Here is a 15,778-nt window from a genome sequence, read left to right as displayed (position 1 = left end):
TCAGGTCCCTCAGTTCTAAAAGAAGACACCATTACTTTCTTCACTGAGTGTGGGAATGAAATGTGAAAGTGCCTGGCACATGGTCAGAAACACGCTAGTTTCCTCCCTCTTTTCTCCCTCCTTCCCTTTGTTCCTTCCCCATAAAGAGGCAAAGCAAGCACACATCTGATGCTGGGCTTTGTTTCTCACAGCATGTCTGTACGGTGGTGGGCAGGGCAGGACAGACCCTGTTGGAGGGCCAGTAGAGGGAGGCGGAGAGGGGTGAAGCATCCCTAGAGCTGAGGAATGGGCAGCTGTGGTGCTATGATAGCGCCACTTAGCAGCTGTAAACCTTGGGCCAGGCTTTCTCGTTTCTAAGCCTCAGTTTCCTCATCTGTAAGAGGAGAGTGAGATGAGTGAGATAACGGGTGTGAGGTGCCTGGCAGAGCCACTGGTAGGGACTCCATAAGCGTTCTCACCCACTGTCCCAGGTGGGGAAAATTCAGCTCATGGCTGGGAAACTTGAGCAAATCCCAGAATGGGATTCAGTTTCTTCTGACCCCACAGTCTGTGAGGAGCAGTGAATTCTTGCTGGACAGTGTCTGTGTGGACTTGCTCTGAGAGTGTATTTAAAAATCTTCACCAGCTTTCTCATTGATGTCCCATAGCACCATCTAGTGCCAAGAAGTGGAAGGGCCTTCCCTCCTTCCCCTCTCCCTCCCTCCAAAGTCGTGTGTGCGCGTGTGTGTTGTTTGGAGGCCAGGGGGACTGCACTGTTACAGGATGGTAAGGCTAGGTCACTCATATCTTTATATTAGTGGAGAACTAATGCTGTTTTTAAAGATGCCTAGTCCCTCCACTTCCCTCCTGACAGCTTCTGCCATTCACAGATTCAGTAGGCTGGAGCCCTTAGTTTGAAGGACTCCAAGGCTTCAGGCTAGGGTTGATCCAGGTGAAGTGCCTGGGAAGTACCTAATGCCTCCTAGGTGGTCTTCTGTGCTTGCTCAATAACCCAGAGAGACACAGTCTTTACACACCCTTTATCTTTTTATTGAGGAGAAAGCTTTAGCATACAGAACAATTTCTCATCTTCACAACACAGTAAAACAACAATAACACAATAACACATTGGTTTCAAACGATTTCTCCCCGGGTCTCTGGGAATCCCTGGGCTGCCCTCATACCCCTGCATGCATACGCCCACCCCCACCCACCCCTCTTTAAACCCAAGAAATAGCCCAAATCCCGTAGTTCCTCTTACAGCTCTTGTGGCTGTTAGATCACAATATTGAAGATCTGAGAAAGGAGGGGAGGAGGGTCAAAGGGGAGCCCAAGCTCCCTTGCCACCAGAGGGCCACAAACCAGCTCACTGCTCATCTGTTCTTGCCCCGGCCGAGGCTACATGGGCTCAGGATGAAAAGCACCATGGGAACAGGCAGGGCCTGTGATGAGGGGTCCCTGGAAGTGTGGGTGCAAGGCACCTGTCCTTTGGACTTCTCTGACGGACATGGGCAGCAAGGCCAGCATGTTGACCATCAGCAAACAGAGTCCACAGCCTTGAAGAATGGCAGGCTTCCTTCTGGAACTCTCTCCTGAGAAAATAGCTGAAAAACAGACAAAATTTTCTTTACAAGGTTATTTACTTTTGAACTGGTGGGGATGGGGAAAACCAGGCAATTGACGTGTCCAACACATTAGGAGAAAGCTCAAATGTTATTCTGTCTGTGTGATTACATAGGTGGCAGCCATTTTAAATCCTGCTGATCAAGAGCTCGCAGATCTCAACTTTGAAAAGACATGGCAAGAACACACTAGAAAGAAAGGCAGCAAAGTGTTAAGAGTGTGGCTCATCTGTGTGGTGGGATTCTGAATGTGGCTTTTGGATCCCCATCATTTTCTCTATTTGCCAAATTTTCTATAATGATTATGTATTACTTTTCTATTTGGAGAAGGGAGTAGCCTTTTTAAAAGATAGCAACAGGTTATAGGAACCTGGCTCCACCAATCCCCAGGCTGAGAAATGTGTGAGCAACAGAAGTGCTTCTTACCTCCCACTGATGAATAGAGACCTCACCGGAAACCAGTCGGAGGACTGGGTTTCTCTGTGACTCCTCTTCCTCCTGCTCCTTTTTCTTGCCTCTGAGCTCAAAATCCTAAGGCTGGGCTGAGGTTATCTGTCAGACTCCAGTGAGGAACAGAGGTTTAATTTACTATGTTTTCTTCCGTCTGGCCACAGACACTTTGGCTGCACTTGCCCAGCTACCAGGCCCTGTGCAGGAAGCCCAGTGTGGAGGGCAGTTCAGGCTATCAGTGGATCTGGCTGCCATTCTGTGGCCAGAGTAACATAGTATGTACTTTTCACTGCTGGACCCAAGGCCAGCAGCAGGTCTCTGTGAAGGCCCCTAGGTTAGGACCCAGAAGCCCCAGGAGTTACTAGGTGGCAGTCAACCTCTTAAACCTCACCATCTGCTCAATGCCCAGCATCAGGCTATGGCTCGCCCCTCATGTGAGAGACATGAGGTCATCCCGGTTGCAAAGCTGCAGGAGGCACAGTCTCTGTAGAGAGAACCTTCCTCTCTCCTCTCAGAACTAAGGAGTCCTTCACGCTGGAGTTGAAGAGCAGGCTTTGGACCTCTCTCTCTCTGGCATTCTGGGAAGGAAAGGAACCCCAAGGATGGCAAATCTTCTGCCAAGACCTATGGCTGGAGACTGCAGTCCAAGGCCTGGCCAGGGGAGGAGACCACCATCCCTAAGGAAAGAGTCACTCCTTACAAGGTCAAATTGAAAATTGAGTTGTTGCTGCTGCTTTCTCCTCCTCCTCCCCGACCTAACTGCCTACCCTTTAGGCAATGCCAAGGAAAGGAGTAGGGCATGGAATATTGGGCTGTGTCCGCTAGGGATGCCCAGGAGAGCAGTGAAGTAAGAGGAAAGGGTCCCAGATCTGGTGAGCTCTGAGGCCCTAAGCCCATGGTCTGTGGGAAGGTGGAACCAGCTTGCTCAGTCAGTTGAAGACAGGTCTCAGCTGGGTGATCCATTGGACATGTGGCTTTGCATTCTCTCACTGGGCTAATTGGAGGGCCATTTTCAGGGCCCTCCTGCTGGAGGGGTGACCTGAAGCAAGTGTAGGCTTCCAGGTACGTTTCTTGATAGCATCCTGCTGTCCACCAATTATACCTAGTAAGTGGCTTCAGTGGCTTTAGAAGTTCAGTGGAGCCTGTCTGGGGCAGAGCAGTGAGCCACTGGGTGAAGTCCAGGTTATCCAGCCAGAGGATTAAACCATAGAACACAGTGTGAATTAACACAGGAGAGGTGAGGGCTTGGAACTAGAGGGGAAATACAAGAGGGTGACCAGTTCATTTATGAGAACAGGCCTAGAAACCTGCTCTCTAGATCCTGGCAGGTATGAGCAGAGTGCACACTAAGAGGACAGCTATCACTGCGCCCTCCTTTGCCGAGTGTCACTCCCCAGTCAAGGTCACAGGATGGTCTGGAGTCCTCCAGGTCTTCTTCTGGTTCTGTAGGTCTGGAACTCCCTTAAGTACTGGTCAGTGAATGAGGCAGGTGTGGCAGCGAAAGCAGGGGCAGGGAACACAGTGGAAGGGTGTGTTGTAGGGGAGGGGGCAGCTTACTCCAGCTCTCACACGCGAATACGGCCCCGTGCAGCCCGGTGGCCCCCCTGCCTCGGAGTGAGGCGAAATAGCACTGGGGGACGGCGTCGAATTTGGCGTTGCCCCAGGCGACCTGCGCGGCGAATTAGCGGCGGCGAACTGTAGAATGGTGAATTGATACCTGGAAGGCCCTCCAGAAGTGGGAGTCGATTCTGGTTCCTCCGTCTGCTGGGCTGTATGATGGGAGGCGTCACATCTAGGAAGTTTTCATGATAGTAGCCGGAAGTCTGGGATGAAGCGTTGGCGTAGGTGGGCTCCATCTCCATCAGTTCATCCAGGTCATCATCTTGGGTCTCATCCTCTGTCTCCTGCTCCTGCTCGGGCTCTTGCTCGGGCTCCTGCTCTGGTTCCTGGAGGCCACCCTCATGTTCCTCTTCTTTCTTATCCTTACTCTGATCTTCCTCCTCCTTCTTCCTCTTCTTCCTCATCCCCTCCTCTTCCTCCTCTTCTTTCTCCTCCTTTTCTTCCGCCTCCTCTTCTTCCTCCTCCTCCTCCCCGTCCTCCTCCCCTTTCTGTTTCAGCTCCTTCCTCATCTCTTCCTCCCTCTTCCTCCTCTTCTCCTCCTCCTCCCCGCTGGTCTCTTGTTGGATTGCTCTCACGCGCCTCCGCTGGTCCTTGTTGAGAATCCTGCGCCTGCGTGCCTCTTCATCTTGATCCCCACTGTGGCACTCTTCTCCCTCTTCACCTTCGAGATTACGGTCTGCTGCAAAAGGGAAGAAGATATTGCGAACCCCAGGGAGTGGCATTGGCTTGGGGACACGCACTTTTCTTTCTATCTCCACACACTCGAGAATCAGCTCGTCCAGGTCGGCCATTTCAGTTGACCATAAGAGCTCCTTGCGGAAGAACTCTGATAAGCCTTTGAGGAACTGGTTTTGAAGGCGGCAGTCATCCCAAGACAAGAACTGAGCCAGGAACTGAAAAGCATCTGCATAGCTGCCCAGGGTACAGTCTCCCTGCTTGAGCTTGCGGATGGCTTTTTTTGCCACGCTTGGGGGAATGGGGCCACAGAATTGCTTACGGATTTCATCTAGGAAGCGCGGAAAGTTAGCATGCAGGGGGCTTCCTTCCTGGGTGACTGAGACTGCCCAGTCCTTGGCTTCACCAGCGAAAAAGGAGATCAGAAAGGCCACCCGCTCAGCGCCCCCGGGGAAATGATCCTCATGGTCGGCTATGAAAGTCTCTAGCTGCATCAAGAATTCAGCCAGGTAGACTGGGTCGCCCGAGAAGGGCTCTATCTCAGGCCGCTCCAGCGGCGGCAGAAGAGGCTGCGGGGGCAGCTCCTTGGCCGGAGGCGGGGGCAGCGCCGGCGGGGGTGGACTGGGCATTGGGGGTGGGTCGGTGGGTGCGCCGGAAGTACTGCAATCCTGGATCACGCTAATCAACAGCTCGTCCGGGGCATACTCGGGCTCGGTGCGCGGGGGAGGCCAGCACAGGAAGGGCAGTTCTCCCTCGGGAGCGGCGTCGATCTCACTGAGCGGGAACTCAAAGTTCTCCTCAGAAAGGGCGGGCACCCCGGAGACCGGCCAGCGCATGTAGCTCGAGACATTGCCCCGCAAGGAATTGACCTCGGCCAGGGCTCTGCCGAGCTGAAGGCCCAGATTGGCATTCTCCCCGCGAAGGGCATTTAATTCTTCTCGCAGGGCCACGTTCGCCATGCGGAGGCTATTGAGATTCCCGGCCGCCTCGGACATCAGGACTAGCCGGGGCTCTGGGGCTGTGAGCAGGGGTGGGATGGGGAGATAGGGCCGTGAGAGGAGCCGGGGGCCGCGGCGGGGCGCGCGGGGGGCCGAGCCACACCCACTGGAGCGAGCTCGGAGGGCCTGGAGGCTCCGCCCGGGGCGCGTTACCTCGTCCCGGGGATCGCAAAGGGCGGGCGGCGGCGGGAGCCGGGAGGCGCCAGGCGGAGGAGGCGGGCGGCGAGGCAGCGAGGCGGCAATCGGGCGGGCGGAGGCTGGCGGCGAGGTAGGGAACTGACTGCGGCACGATCTGTCGAGGAAAAATCTTGCGGCTGGCGCGTCCCCGCCTTTTAAGCGCGGCCCGCGCCACCACCCCCCACCCCCGGCAGGGGCGGGTCTTAGGGAACCGCGGGAGCCCACTGGCCGCTGCGTGCCGCCCCCCTCAAACCACCCCCCGCCCCCCCCGCTTGGCAGCGCCTCTCACTGCCTCTCTCCTTCCCTAGCTGCAGCTAACTCGGGTCGGGAAAATGCGACAGCGACTGCCCACTCGAGGTCGTCATGGCGACAGCCAGTGAACGTGTTCCTCTCCTCGGGCAGGCCCCCGAGTGTAGAGGAGCTGCTTCGCGAGGCGCAGCTCAATCTCCAGAGCCTGTTGCAAGGTACTGAGAGGGAGGGGGGCTGCGGCCAGAGGCCACGGGCCCAGCAGCGGCTAGAGGGAGGCGACGAAGAAAGGACAGGGACCCGCGAGAGAAAAAGAGAGAATAGTAGAAAACCTATTGAAAAACAAAAGACACACTAGCCATCTTTCACCTTCCAAACTACTGACTCCAAAAGACCCTAATTTTAAGGCTGTTTACACCCCTTGCTCCCCCCTTACTTTTTTTCAGTTCACTTGTCTCTGGGGGAAAAGGTACAGAGGCCGAGACAGAGCCATGAGTCAAGTCATTTACAAAGAACACCAGATGAGAGACTCCGAAGAATGTGGGTCCACATACCCTCAGGTCTTCTCTTGCCACATCACCAAGCCTTTGGAATTCTGGCACCCGAAGACAAATGAGGCATCAACAGGGTCTCCCTCTCTGGGCTTCACTCTCTCTGCTTTTGAAATAACCTTGTTTATGTGTCTCCTGGGTCACTCCTGCCTCACCAAGTAAGCCCAATACACAGCACTCAGACTTCATCTCATTCCCAATTCCCAACTCAGTGTCTTTGAGGTATACTGATGAGCACCTTGTACACAAAGCTGGGTCCACACAACCAGAGAAACATCCCAGTCATAACACCTGAGCAGTCAGACTGCTCGCACCAGGTGGAGTGAGAAAACCCATACTTTGAAATCAGACAGAGCCAGAATCTGATTTGAATCCCACACCTAACTAGCTGTGTGGCGTTATGCATATTACCCAACCTCTCTGAGCTTCAGATTAGTCCGTCATCTTTAAAATGGGGATTCCAGTTCCCCACATGGCAGAATCTTGTGAGAATTAAAAATAGGGTGTTCCTAAACCAGTTAGCAACAGTATCTGGCAGCTGGGTAAAATGATACTGATAAAATGCAACATCAACTCCTGATTGGTGTCCTTTGGAACACAGACTGATCTAGACACAATGTTAAAATTAACGTAAAGAAAAAAACAATGTGGTCCCTAATAGATCTTAAAATATGAAAAACATACACATTGACCAGTGGGATTTATCCAATGTAAGTAGCAAGAGGATTAAAACTCAGTGCTATGAGAGAAACTCTTGGGGTGCTGCAAATATCTGGATGGAGATTACAAGGAGCATGCATATATCAGAATTCACTGAACTGCACACTGAAGATTTGTGTACCTTACTGTAGGTAAGTTAGATCTGAAGAAAAAAATACAAATAAAACCCCAGTGCTAGTCACAAGCTCCTTATACCCTCCAGGCACTTATTGCCCCACTCCAGGCTCTTTTCCAAGCAGAGAAGCCCTTCCTCCCTCTTCCTCACTCCAATCCTTACACTTTCTTCCAAGTTCTATGCTTGCTGACTCCAAGAAGACCTTTAACGCTAGTTCTGCACTTTGCATCATTCCCTCTCTAAGCACTCATACAAGGCCCTTTGTACCATCCAGCTCAAAAGGACTTGTATAGTTACGAACTGATTTTCCTTTCATTTACTCATTTGTTCATTTACTCATTCTTCTGCTAATCCCAGGTATATATTTTGTCCACCTAACCAGACTGGGCTTCTCAATGTAAAAGATCACATCTCTCAGAACTCTCAGGTTTCCGGGAGCACCTGGCGTAGGGCTGCATCCGCAGGAGGGCATTTTTTGAATGAACATTAAAAGTGAAAAGAGGTCTTACCAGCTGTCATTTATGCATTACCAACAAAGGCTAACTTTTATGGAGAATAGAAAACTTCAGAGTGGCCACCCAACTGGACAACAGCCATGAACCCCACCTCCCTGCCAGGGCAGTGGCAAGCTTAGAGAAGCAAGATTCCAAGGGACACCGTGAGCCTTGTGTTCTGCTGAGAGGAGCTGCCATGCAGAAAGAGTCAGTGTGCTCTGTGTTACCGCCATGGGCAGAATGAGGACAGGTGGGTGGAAACCTAGGGGGAGGTAGATTTCACCTCAAGATAAGGAAGAACTTTCCATATGCCTGACAGCCCCAACTGTCCTTGGATGGAATGAGCCACCTTGGGAGGAAGGCTGCTTCCCTTCTCTGCAGGCAGGTATGTGTGGAGGCTGAAGAAACACCTGGAAGGGCTGCTGAGGAGGAAATGGGAGCCCAGAATGAAACATTGGACCAGAGAACCCTCGAGGCCCCACCTGACTCCAAGTTTCTATGATTCTTCAAGTCTCTGTTCAAATGTGCAAGCTCTGACTGTTGGTTCTTTAGCCTCACTTCCTTCATTCATTGAATCCGTCACTTAAATAAAACCCATTCAAATCTTCTGCATTCTTCTTATTCCCTGACAGTGCCCCTAAACTTCTCTTTCTCCTCTGCCACTACCTCCGCCTTCCCTCTCTTTCACCTTAGCCCCGCTGGAACTGACATCGCCCCCCACCACAGTGGGGCTAAGGTGCAGGGAACCAAACCCTTAGAGGCTGAGGTAAGAGTTCTCGGCATCCAAGGGAATGTTCAACATTGGACTTCCCAAGGCATATTTCTTTGTGCTTCACACAGGTCATGTCCCTGGTAGAGTTGCGTAAAAACCTAGAGAGCTGAAGGGCTTCAAAGAGAGGGCCTTGGAGCAAAGAGTGGCCAAAGGCATCTGCATCCTGAGCCTCTTCCCTGAGTTGAACACTTACCATGGGGGCCATGGAGACAAAGGCTTAGTCCCCGAAACAGCACAACTCAAATCCATTGACTCTTTTCTCCTCGTAGGAAGTAGGCATTTTTCCATTCCTGAATCCAGAGGCTCAGATGCTGGGAACTAACTTAAAGAAACAATGTGAGTCAGACCTGGCAGCTAGAGCAGGAGCCCCCAGCTTGTGGTCCTTCCCCAGCCTGGCACTTGGCCGTGGCTCCCTAGAGTGTGTATCCACTGTGCTGTTTTTCAGAAGAATATGAGGAACAGTACTCGGAGGCCAGACTTCTGGGGCAGACCTTCCGCTCTGCTGATGAGGCCCCTGAGCCCACCCCCAGCCCAAGGCTCCAGTCTGCCAGGCGTCTGGAGTTTGTACTGATGGTGAGTTGCCTCTTCCCCCACCTGGGAGAGCCAGCATGCAGAGCTTGCTCCACGCCCTTTGACGGGGGACCTGAAACAACTTTCATTACCCACTGGAAGCTGCTACTTACCTCTGCTCACCAGCAGAGCCATCCTGAGGCCCCACTGAGGTGGGCCCTGCACAGCAGGCATCTGGCCTGGCAGCCTATCCACGCTTTCCTGCCTCCCAGATGAAGCCTCTGACCACCCTGCCTAGACAGCCATCCTGTGGGCACAGCTCATCTCCAGTTGGAAGCACACCCTTCCCATCACCTTCTTTCCCAACAGCCCACAAAATGGCAGCTGAGCGAGGATGAGACTACCATGCAGGGTGTGAGGGCCCCTGAGGCCTCCCTGAGCCTGCCTACCACAGCCGACAAGCAAGCTGCCTGGAATAGCCCCTTTCCTCTGCCCATCCTAGAGGAGAAGCGGTGGCTTCAGTCTTGTCCCACACACTCTGACATCGTGCCCATCAACGTCTCCGGTAGAGTTGCTTAGCATCACCTCTGTTCGCTTCCCTCCATGCCAACTATAGATCATCCTGTCCAAACGCACTGGGTGCTGGGGGAGGGAGCAAGACTTTCTTTGCTACTGGCTCACCCCGCACTGTCAAGATCGTGGATCTCACCAGGGAATGGAGGCATGCTCTTTCTTCACTTTCTACTGGCCCTGCCACGCTAACTGAGACCATTTGATGGCAAAGGAAACTCTCTTACCAGAAAATTCTAAAACTTTATGAATTTGTGTGCTCTTTGGAGCATTGTGGAAACTTAGAGTGTATGAGTTATGTTTGGTTTGGGGAAAGAAAACTTGTGCCAGAAGCTGGGTTTGGAGCACACCGATAGGAGTTTCAGGGGACATGTGGGGTTCAGGGTGCTGGTGGTAAATAGTAAGATCAGACACAGAGCACAGACCAAGGGCCTTACAGCACTTTGAGTCGTCACTCCGTCTCCTAGTGGGGGTGGGCCTCCTCCTATTGTGTAAGATCAAAGAGGAACCCGGTACTACCTTGAGATGGGAAAAATACTGTACACAGCTCAGCTGGCTTTTTCTCTGGGGACATGTGGAACCCTCTACCGTGCCCATTATTAATTCATTCACCACACTTCACCAGCTATAAGTGGAAGAGGAGGAATGTCAACCATTTCAGGAGATAGGGCCAACAACTTGATGAGATCAAGACCTCCTAACCCAAGGGGACCAGAGGCACCCTGTGCACCAGCACTGGCCTCTGGTGTGCTGGAAAAAGTCGATGAAGATGATAAGGACAGCTCTGGCCACAGGTGGTGATACTCCCTGGATATGAGGTCATCCAATGCCACTGGTGTCATCTCAGGAAATCAGAGGCAGGAAACAGAGCCCAGAGCCTCAGGAGATATACCCAGAAGTGTGAGGGCTGAGAGGAAAAGCTCACAGTGGTGGTGGGCACTTTGTTTTTGAACTTCTACCTTGCCCTCAATGAGGCTGGCCCTGTGATTTGTCCACAGAGCCACTTGCTGGGGAGGCGGGTACCTATGTGTTCATGGGACTGAGAGGGGAGGGTTTGGTTAGCCAGCTGCTGTAAGAGAGACAGTGGTGGGAAGCAGCAAACTTCACTCCACTGCCCTCACCCTGTCCTTGCCCTAGCAATTCCATAGAAGCAAAGGCTGAGCCGGTGCTTTGAGAAAAGTAGATCTCAGTCACCATGCAGGGCGAACTTTGATCAAATGTGATCAGGGGGCTGGAGGGCAGGTTATCTGACTGCTTCCTGGATGCCGGGATGGGGCAATTTCTTGGAGACACTCATTGGCCCAAGTTACAGCATTCTCTGAGAAAAGATTGCAATCAAACAACATCTAGTCTCAACCTGTCTCTCCACTTCAAGGGTTCTCACCCCAGGTTGTACATCTGAACAATCACCTGGGGAGTCTGAGAAAATGCTTCTACCTGGGCCCTATTCCCAGAGTGTTAAGTGTTCTGAGATGGGGTCCAGTTGTTAGAGTTTGAAAAGCCACCCAGTTTATTTCGATACAAAACCAGGGTTGAAAACCACAGCTCTCAGCCACCTAAGACTCACAGGTGACCCCAGGGTGGACCTCTGAAATTCAGCATGCATGCTTTGGAGCTGCGGGTGCCCAGGGCCAAGATGGGAGGGACGGGGAAGAAGGGTCACCTGCCTGAATGCTATTCATTCTCATCGCTACTGCCATCATCCCTTCTCTCTACCTCAGGCCAGTTTCTACCATACTGTGAACAGAAACCAGGATGCACCCAAGTGTCTTTATTTTGGCTACAGGGCAGCAGTTTGATAAACATGCAAGTTTGCGACACTCGTTGTTTAACACAGAGACAGCCGTGAACCCCAAGTCCACCCTGAGGCGGAGGAGGACCATTATTGGATTCTCTAACTATTCCCAGCGAGACCAAGGTGACCCCACCATAGCTGATCCCCCAAACCTTTTCCCTTGCTCACTCTTACCATTTCTGCAACCCAAGTGTTATTGTTGTGACAGAGAACAGGAGTGATTGGGGGAGAGGGGGACTTTGGACATCTTGAAAAAGGCAATATATTAATAGTAATTAAGGATAACCAAAAGCCTTTTGTCACAATGCTTACAGGGCAGCAACTGAAAATGGACAGGAGATCTCCAGGCTAATAAATTTGTTATGTTATTGTTTCCCATTATAAGTAGAATATAGCTATATATGTCAACTTTAGGCGGATAAAGAAGGAAATCATCACTAAAAGTAGCATCTTCACAAAACCATTACTGCCATTAAATGAATGCCATCCAAAGAGCACAGACCAGAGAAATGTGAATACAAATTCTGGCCTCTCCACTTACTAACTGTGAGGCCTTAGCCAAGTTCCCTAACCTCTTTGAGCCTCAGCTTCTTCATCTGTGAATGGGGATGATGATTCCAACCCATGGAGTGGTCGTGAGGATTAGAGTTATTGTATGTAATTTTCCTACCATGTGCCCAGTACATAGTATGTGTTCAGCAAACAGTGGTCGTTATTATAAATTATCATAAGAGTAGTCATCCTCATCGTCATCCTCATAACAGTAATAATTGTTATGTATATGAGAAAACCTTTGGGCGTTTTCAACATCTGAATGGTTTCCTCACATTGTAAGTTATCCTCACTTTCTCCTGTTGCCAATCTAAAAAGCCAAGAATGCAACCAAACAACTTTTCAGCTGTGGCATACTCCCAATGTGCTGCTGGAACTGAAGGTCACACTGCTGTCCTTTATCAGTTTGAAAGCCTCTGCTCTCATCTCTGGAGAGGTGAATGCTGAGGGCTGTCTGTGGTGGCTTCCTGAGCCTGGGGTGAAAACCTGGGGGAAAAAAGACCATGGCTGTCCCACATGCTACTTCAGCTCCAAAAGGCATATTCAAAGCTGGAAAGTCAGAGATGTACATATGTCCCCTCCGTCTTGAACCTCCCTCCTATGGCTGATTCATGTTGATGTATGGCAAAAATCAAACCAATGTTGTAAAGCAATCATCCTTCAATTAAAAAAAAAAATATATATATATATATATATATATATTTTTTTTTTTTTTTAAAAAGCTGGAAAGTCTTTGGCAGCCATCTGGACAATTCAAGGGCACCCTGTGCCTCACTGTGTGGTGATGGGTAAGGACTCAACTTCCCCAGCATCCTCAACTATGGAAAGGAAGAACCAAGGAATTCTGACCAAGCTATTGGCAAATGCTTCTTGACAAAAAATTGGTGATCCCATCTCTTTGGTGACAGCTGCTGCTGGGGGATCCCTAACCACACCACTAACATTCTATGTTTACCTCCTCCAGGTCACAGCAACAGCCCAGCAGGCAGTGTGGCCCGCTCTACCACCTCAGACATCAGGCCCAGCCATTCAGTTCCAGAAAGTGTTCATGGAAGAGTTGCACTTGGTCAGGAAGCTCGGTTCCCAAATCTCACCTCACCAGTACTAAGAAATCCTTCTAGTCATCCGGAAGAACCTCCCCAGGCATGGGGTGCCACAAAACCCCCTGGAATGGAGAGCATGGGGATGGTGTACAGCATTCCTGGTTCTTGCAATGGACCAACAGAATCGACATTCTCTGCTTCCAGGAAGGGAGATGCTTTTACCTATGTGACTCCAAGTGCCACCGCTCAGAGCAGTCAAGTCAATGAAAATGGAAAAAGTCCTTCCTCTGGGAATTCTTGGGTCTCTCTGCACACACTGCCACCTCTTGTTCCTAAGGAGGCTGCTACCCTCTTTGTCACTCGTGATATCCCAGCAGGGTGCAGTGGGCCTGCTGGCTACTCTCAGCATCCTGCTCAACGAAGCCAAGTATCTGAACGACCCTCCAAGATTGGCCTTCTGACCGGTGGTACCTCAAGGCTGGAGACAGGCCCAGGTGGGGCCAGCAAGTTCCGGGAGCGGTCACTGTCTGTACCCACAGATACAGGTACCATGGATGTGGACTATGAGGAGGAGCAGAAGGCCAGTGAAGCCTGTGCCCTACCTTATGCCAGTACGAGTTCTGAGGGCAGTAACAGTGCTGACAACATTGCCTCCCTCAGTGCCCAACAGGAGGCCCATCACAGAAGGCAGAGGTCCAAGAGCATCTCACTCAAGAAGGCCAAGAAGAAGCCTTCCCCTCCGACTCGCAGTGTCTCACTGGTCAAAGATGAACCAGTCCTCTTGCCGGAAGGTGGGTCAGTACTACCCAAGGACCAGAGGCCCAGGAGCCTTTGTCTCTCCTTGGAACACCAAGGACATCACTCATCCCACCCAGATACTCAGGGTCACCCAGCTGTGCCAACCTTCAAAGACCCAGAAGGTACACAATTCGCCCATCACTGGTATCTTACTGACTGGAAGTCTGGTGACACCTACCAGTCCTTGTCCAGCTCCAGCACTGCCACTGGCACCACAGTCATTGAGTGCACCCAAGTTCAGGGCAGCTCAGAGTCTCTTGCCTCCCCTTCCACTTCCAGAGCCACGACGCCTTCCCAGCTTTCCATCGAGGTGGAGGCCAGGGAGGTATCCTCTCCAGGAAGGCCTACTGGGCTGATGTCACCCTCCAGTGGATACTCCAGCCAGTCAGAGACGCCAACACCCACTGTCTCCATGTCCTTGACCCTGGGCCACTTGCCCCCTCCAAGCAGCAGTGTCCGGGTGCGTCCAGTGGTACCTGAGAGGAAGTCATCACTACCCCCAACATCACCAATGGAGAAAATGTCCAAGTCACGGCTATCGTTTGACCTACCATTGACCTCTTCAACCAACCTGGATCTGTCTGGGATGAGTATCTCAATCCGAAGCAAAAACAAGGTGAGCCAGCATCACTCAGATACAAATTTGGGGGCCAAGCTAGCCCAGAAAACTAGCCCCAACCAGCCAATCATGCCCATGGTTACTCAGTCTGACTTACGTTCTGTTCGCCTGAGGTCAGTCAGCAAGTCTGAGCTGGAAGATGACACTGAGAGCCCTGACTACGCTGAGGAATCAGGAGCTGAAGTCTTCACCTTGCCAGAGAGGAAGATGAAACCTCCCATAGCCGAGAAGCCCCCTCTGGCCCGAAGGCCTCCAAGCTTAGTCCACAAGCCACCATCTGTCCCCGAGGAGTACCCACTAACTTCGCCTACATTGGCTATGACTCCCAAGAGCTCAATTCAGCACATAAGGCCACTCCCTCAAGATATCTACACAGTGGTGCGGAAATCAAAGTCCTCCAGCTTCCCTGAGAGCAGAAGCCCAGGGGAGTCCACAGCACCCTCATCTCTTGTTTTCACGCCTTTTGCCAGTTCCTCTGGTGCTTTCTTCTCAGGAACACAGCAACCTCCCCAGGGAAGTATGGAGGATGAGGGCCCTAAGGGGAGAGCCCTGCCTGAAAGAATTAGCCTCCAGAGCCAAGAAGAAGCTGAGAAAAAGAAAGGCAAGATTCCACCTCCTGTACCAAAAAAGCCCAGCGTGCTGTACCTGCCTCTCACTTCACCCATGGCTCAAGCGGAGGCCTATGTGACTGAACCAAGACTGCCCCTCAGCCCCATCATCACCCTGGAGGAAGATGCCAAGTGTCTCCCAACTGATGACCACCTGCCATCTGCTGGTACAAGGATGACCTCAAGGCCACAGTCCAACAGCGAAAGGGAAGCAAGTCCTCCAGGTTAGTAAAATGTCTGTGGGCTTTTCCTTTCAATCCCAGAAGAGACAAGAGTGAGGATGGGGTGCCAGAGGCAGAAGCAAATGCCCCCAGATAATGAGCCTGATCCCAGGGCGACCAAATCAAGAGTGGACACCTCTTGAGGTTTGAGTTACTCTAAATTGGTCTCACTGCCCTTGGGATCAGGACTGATCCGGGGGTCGGAGGGATCTCCACAGCAATCAGTGGAGTATGGGACAGTATGGAACAGTCTACCCTGGAACCCCCAGTGGTGAGCTAATGAAATCAACTAGGTCTCAGCACCCTAAGACCTTAGGAACCCATCTTCCTCCTCAGGCAGGCATCTCCTGCCCTAGGAACCGTCTCTCCATCTCATTAGACAGCACTTTTCACCAGCTTCCACTAAATTTAGTTTCATGCATGGGACTAAGTACCCTCCCAGTCTGAGTTCAAGTGCCATGGCAGACTGGCGGGCTTCAAGCAGTGTAATATTTTACCACCAGCAGCTTCTCTTAGTGTTTTCTAGAGGAAAGGGGGCTCACTTTCTTGGATGGTTTGAGCCTATCTCTGCCTGGAACCATAAGACCAAGCTGGATGATATTTCATATCCTTTTTTTTCTTTCTTGTCTCTTTTTGCTTAAAC

General features: G+C 51.6%; 2 protein-coding genes across 7 annotated transcripts in view; one reads left to right on the top strand and one right to left on the bottom strand.

Annotated features, from left to right (window-relative positions):
- The window catches only part of NHSL2 (NHS like 2), a 155,299-nt gene that overhangs the window by 127,798 nt on the left and 11,723 nt on the right, over window positions 1-15,778 (top strand). For 3 of the 6 annotated variants that reach the window (XM_070783885.1, XM_070783886.1, XM_070783887.1), the window contains exon 2: window positions 12,811-15,138. In XM_070783885.1, the coding sequence (XP_070639986.1) occupies window positions 12,811-15,138 (2,328 nt within the window). Of the gene's footprint in view, window positions 1-5,829; window positions 5,986-8,864; window positions 8,993-9,298; window positions 9,495-11,285; window positions 11,418-12,810; window positions 15,139-15,778 lie in introns of all 6 variants that reach the window. The other 3 variants (XM_070783882.1, XM_070783883.1, XM_070783884.1) reach the window with 3 other exon arrangements.
- RTL5 (retrotransposon Gag like 5) lies at window positions 1,008-5,491 on the bottom strand. Its single transcript, XM_019955753.2, has 2 exons — window positions 2,028-5,491; window positions 1,008-1,583 (listed from the first exon to the last, which is right to left on the bottom strand). Exon 1 carries the CDS (start codon window positions 5,339-5,341, stop codon window positions 3,617-3,619), a length of 1,725 nt encoding a protein of 574 aa, XP_019811312.2. The 5' UTR covers window positions 5,342-5,491; the 3' UTR covers window positions 1,008-1,583; window positions 2,028-3,616.

The sequence above is a fragment of the Bos indicus genome, chromosome X (genome assembly GCF_029378745.1).
Source record: "Bos indicus isolate NIAB-ARS_2022 breed Sahiwal x Tharparkar chromosome X, NIAB-ARS_B.indTharparkar_mat_pri_1.0, whole genome shotgun sequence".
NCBI classification, from domain to species: Eukaryota; Metazoa; Chordata; class Mammalia; order Artiodactyla; family Bovidae; genus Bos; species Bos indicus.
This window is presented reverse-complemented; position numbering and strand designations above follow the sequence as displayed.